General features: G+C 48.2%; 2 protein-coding genes across 2 annotated transcripts in view; both read right to left on the bottom strand.

Moving 5' to 3' along the window:
* Positions 1 to 2511, bottom strand: part of LOC122253061 (uncharacterized) — a 3604-nt gene extending 1093 nt beyond the window's left edge. The window contains exon 1 of the mRNA XM_043015839.2: positions 1 to 2511. This exon is cut by the window's left edge and continues 1093 nt beyond it. Coding sequence (XP_042871773.2) covers positions 1 to 2365 — 2365 coding nt within the window. The 5' untranslated portion in view covers positions 2366 to 2511.
* Positions 1 to 5000, bottom strand: part of LOC122253059 (uncharacterized) — a 49350-nt gene that overhangs the window by 40326 nt on the left and 4024 nt on the right. The gene's annotated exons all lie outside the window — the stretch shown is intronic.

The following is a 5000-nucleotide window of genomic DNA, read 5'->3' as shown; positions in this document are numbered from 1 at the left end:
CCGCTTCGCTGGCACTGAAGATGTCGCGGGGTTTGTACTCTCTCAGAAGCGCAGGTATTGTCGTTTTCAGCCAAGTGCTCACTGAATCTTCGGCGACTTCTTCGCCTATCTCCCCGTCGTCGTCTTGTTCACCAGGAAGTGTTGATGGGAACCACTTACTGAGCTGATCCTGTGATTCTGTAGCTGAGGTAGTCTCAGGGTTAGAGAAAGCATTTGAAGGAAGCCACGAATTCGGAGTGCCTTCTGCCAACACTGTGCTGGTGGTCCCGACAGCTGGCATCGAAGGGAGGTGCCACGAGTCCGGGTTCTCGGGCCTAGAGTCCTCTTCTGATGGAACAGCCGGCACTGGGCTTGGCACTCGGTCTTCTGGCTCATTGAAAGTGCCTGCTCCCGAATCCTGGCTGTTCTTGGGATTAAACGTCAATCCGTGACGCGCTTTAAAACGATCTAGCCACCCTACACTACATGAAAATTCCGGGTGGCCCAATTCCTGCGCCAGCGTGACTCCCATTCCTTGCAAAATAGGCCCTGTAATTGGGATGTTTGCGGCTCTGGCATACCTGAACCAAGTCAACAGAGCCTCTTCCACGTCAGGGTAAGCAGCGGTCCGCATTCGCCGTCTTCCTGCAGCGTATCTCTGTGATTTGTACTGTGTTAGAATTCTGTCCTTATTTTTCATAATCGTAGAGAGTGTCGAAGGCCTCAGACCCCATTCTCTCGCAATGTCTGCCTTCTTTTTGGCACCTCGAGATTCCACCTGTTCTATTAACTTGGCTTTATTAGCTATAGTCAACTCCTGTCTATCACGTTTCGTTCTCGCAGTGCCCAACCCAGGCAACCCGACCCCGAGCGGCAACCCCAGGTTCTTCATTAATTCAAAGGGGAACGGAAGCCCCGTGGACTTTGACACGTCTGTCGGCGAGGGAGTCTTGTCACTCTGTGCAGCATCGTCCTGCTGGGAGTCACTCTGCCCATCTTCGCTTTCGAGTGAATCGTATTTCGCCATTTCCGGCGGCGGGTCTCCTCCTTTCTTCATTTTCGACAGCTGCGCGAGGTACTTCGCCATCTCAAACGGCGGAGGATCTCCTTCCGCTTCCTCTGACTGTTTCTCGTCACTCTTGTCTGTTTCCATGTCCTCCGGTTTCTCGGATGCGGTTCTGCATGACGATGACTGTCTCACTCTTTCAATCGATTCTGAACCATAAGAACCATTCGCCTTGTCTGGCGTGCGGGCCTTTCCTCTCCCTCTCCGAACTCTTCCCGACGAGTAAGTGGAACCTATACTGGTTTTATCTTTGCTTCTGGACGTTACTCTCGCCGTTTCCAATTGTCTCGCGTACATTTTCGCTATTTCGGAGGACTGAGACGCCTTTTTAACCATCTCCAGTTGCTGTGCATAAAGTTTTAGTATTTCAGACGGTTGTGTGACAGTTTTCGCTCTCTCTTGCTCCTCAGATTCTCGTTTCGCATTTTCGGCTTCTTCGGCCTCTCGCTTCGCCTTCTCTGCTTCCTCTGCTTCTAGTCTTGCCTTCTCTGCCCTTTTCGCCTCAATCTTCGCCTGGATCGCCGTCTGAGCAGCTTTCTTGGCCACTTCCAGCTGCTGTGCATAGCCCTTTGCAAAGTCAAAGGGATGATTACTCGCTTTGGGGCAACCTTTGATTTTAGCTGTGGGTTGCGGAGCTGTTTTGGGCATTTCCATGGGCACTTCCATCACTTGGTGGCCATCGTGCACAGGTTGATGGTTATTTTTAAGAGGTCCGCCATGCTGGACGTCAGGGCATGGATGGTATTCTTTACCGTACTCGTAGGGAAGTCCCGTGCCCATGTCACCTCGTGCCATCTCCATCGGCTGCGCCACCGCCCTCGTCATCTCATAAGGCTGAGTCGCTCCCCTGGGCATCTCGAACGTCTGTGCACCTCTGGGCATTTCGTAACTTTGGGGTCCTCTGGGCATTTCGTAATTGTGGGTAACACTTCTTTGCATCTCAAACGTCTGGTTCACGCCCCTTGACATGTCAAACTGCTGGGTCACGCCCCTACTCATGTCGAAGGCCTGGTGGACGCCTCTCGACATCTCGAAAGTCTGCGGGATATTTCGGGACATGTCGAACGTCGGAGCTCTGTTCATGTCATAGGAGTGCCCCACGTTCCTGGGAATATCATAGGTTTGATGGGCATTTTTTGACATGTCGAAAGACTGATAAGGGACGCGAGACATGTCCGAGGACTGCGAAACGTATCTGGGCATGTCGAAGGAAGCGTGATCGACGCGTGGTACATCGTATGCTTGTGGCTGAGGTACGCCCCTCTCCATTTCACAAGGTTGAGCATCACTTTTCGCCATTTCACCCGCAGAATTTGACATAATGAATTGATACCGTGCGTAACTTCAAAATTGCTAGGCAACAAGCCTATGACGTATTAATGGTCCCTCAGCGCACGCAGTTATGAACTCTCTATGCACGTCACACACACTCTCGCGGTGCAGTCTTTTTCCATTTCAGAATCGGCCGCACGGGGCGCAGTTGGTACAAACGAGGTTCCACCGAGGCGAGGGGGCCCAGCGCGCGCCACAAGCCTACTGCATCGCGGGCGGGCTCAACACTCCCCGCTCAACAACATCACTGACGTCTATGGACATCCACAGAAAACACTTGTCACACGTCCACTTGCACATCAAATTTCACCACTTCCTCGCACTTCGGCAATCTAGTGTTCACCAGCCTCACAGAGCGTGCTACACTTCGAGGATCACTCAACAACTCCGATGCTTTGTAGGGAGTAAATGCGACCGAGCTCAGTCCAGTGTTGCCAGCACAGACCACCGTCTCATCTCTGCTCGCAGACGGAAAAAAAGATCCAACGCATACGGCCGCATTGCCCGTCCGATCGGCTACTTCTGATATAAAGAGGGACATCTGAATTAACACACACGTAGCGACGAGACTGTATTTACAACTGCCCACTGATTATCGAAAGACAAACCGAGAGACGAGGTCCTCTGGCAACAGTGAGTTTGGGCCGAGCAACCCGCCACTACCGCCAGAGTGGAGCAGTTGCCGAGTGCCGCAAGTTCACTTTTCCGGGGAGGGGAACTTGGCCTCGTGTGTGTGTGTGTATGTGCGTGTGTATGTGTGTGTGTGTGTACCTGGGATCGATTTTATAGGCTTTAAACTTAGCGGCGTCGACCGTGTGCGAACGGTAATGGCTTATGCGTAACTTGGGGCTTGTTTTCACGAATTTCTTCTTGTGGGTGGATTTGATGCCGAATCGACACGAGTGACATACCCGACGTCGATTTAAAAAGGTTTTCGGACGATGGTTAGGATGGAAGGGGGATAGGAAGGGGTAGGGGGTAGGGGTGGGGGAGGGAGGATTTGATTGTGAGGGAAAGGGGGAGGGGTGGAATGGGGGTATGGGGGTGCTGGATTAAGGCCCGGATTAAGCGCATTAACGAGGTAGACAGGAGGGAATGGCGATCACTGACGCTATTTGAACTGGCTAAAGTTTTCAACGTTGTTTTATCACGAGCGCCGGGTTTTATGGAAGGGTCTGATCGCACGTCACTCCCCGGGGAAAAGTATTTAGTTGGTTTGTGTTAAGAACTTACTCATTAATGGGATACGTTGGATCCAACCTCGTTAATGCGAACGTTTGAGGGCTAGCCGAAGCGTGTACGAATAAATAAACGTTGGAATATTTCGTATACTCTTTTCAGACCCTTTTTGAAAACCGTTTTAAAGCGAGAGATTTAAAATACAGAAAGTAATTAATTTATATATAAAATTTGTCGCATAATTAGTTGATCAATAACAAGACTAATCGTTTTTAATTATAAATATACATATATTTTTTTTTACCTACGGTGTTTTTCGGACACGACTGAACACTGAATGGACCCCTTTATATCGAATTGCATTCCTTGTATGTCTATACAACACGAATATATTTGGCAAATTTTCCTCCTCGTTTCGTAACACGTGTACTAATATTCATGAAATACATAAGGCGATGTTATATCATAATTCGGCGAATGGTTCAATGATGCACCTAAGAAGCAAATGCTGCAAATCCTTTTAAATTGAACGTTAGTATCAGCATGACTTAAGCCTATCCTTCCACAATAACTACAGCATCACCTTTAGGCCTATCCTGTTTACAATGACTACAGCATCACCTAAGTAACATCATTAACATAACTATTGGTCATTTTTTTTTTTTTTTCGATGGTACTACTATCCGATAAATCTCTTGATTAATAATACTGCCGGACATAAGCCACATGAAGTACGTGTTGCGACGTGTTAGTGATTTTTTTTTTTTTATGTTGCAGCGAATTTCAAGCAATACAATTAAGGAAAAAGCTGTTTGTGTTTGATAATAAAAAGGGAAAACCAGGAAACAAGCCAGTGCGTGTTGCTATGCTTGCGTGTGGTTCCAACGTAAACATGTGGGCGTTGTTGTTTATAAACAAATTTTATAAGGCAATGCATATTCCTGTGGAAGATCCCAATAAAGAGATCTTGCAGATACCTTGTGTGTGTGTGTGTGTTTGTGTGTGTGTGTTTGTGTGTGTGTGTGTGTGTGTGTGTGTGTGTGTGTGCGTGCGTGCGTGCGTGCGTGCGTGCGTGCGCGCGCGCGCGCGCGTGCGTGCGTGTTTGTGTTTATGTGTGTGTGTTTGTGTATGTGTGTGTGTTTATGTGCGTGCGTGTGTGTTTGCGTTTATGTGTGTGTGTTTGTGTTTCTGTGTGCGTGTGTGTGTTTGTGAGTGTTTGTGTTTATGTGTGTGCGTGTGTGTTTGTGAGTGTTTGTGTGTGTGTGTGTGTGTGTTTATGCCAAGTGTTTCTCCCTGTAATCGCACAACGAGAAACCTCCTTTATCGACAGTCGTATCCTGATATATGGTGGCGACACAAGCCAAGTTTAAAGGTCCCCCAGAATTTAGCGATAAGGCGAAGAGAATATATATATATATATATATATATATATATATATATATAT

This window comes from Penaeus japonicus, unplaced genomic scaffold, assembly GCF_977035675.1.
Source record: "Penaeus japonicus unplaced genomic scaffold, GWHDUDI00000001_assembly GWHDUDI00000006, whole genome shotgun sequence".
NCBI lineage: Eukaryota > Metazoa > Arthropoda > Malacostraca > Decapoda > Penaeidae > Penaeus > Penaeus japonicus.
Note: the sequence above shows the minus strand (reverse complement) of the source record. Positions and strands in the feature narration are given on the sequence as shown.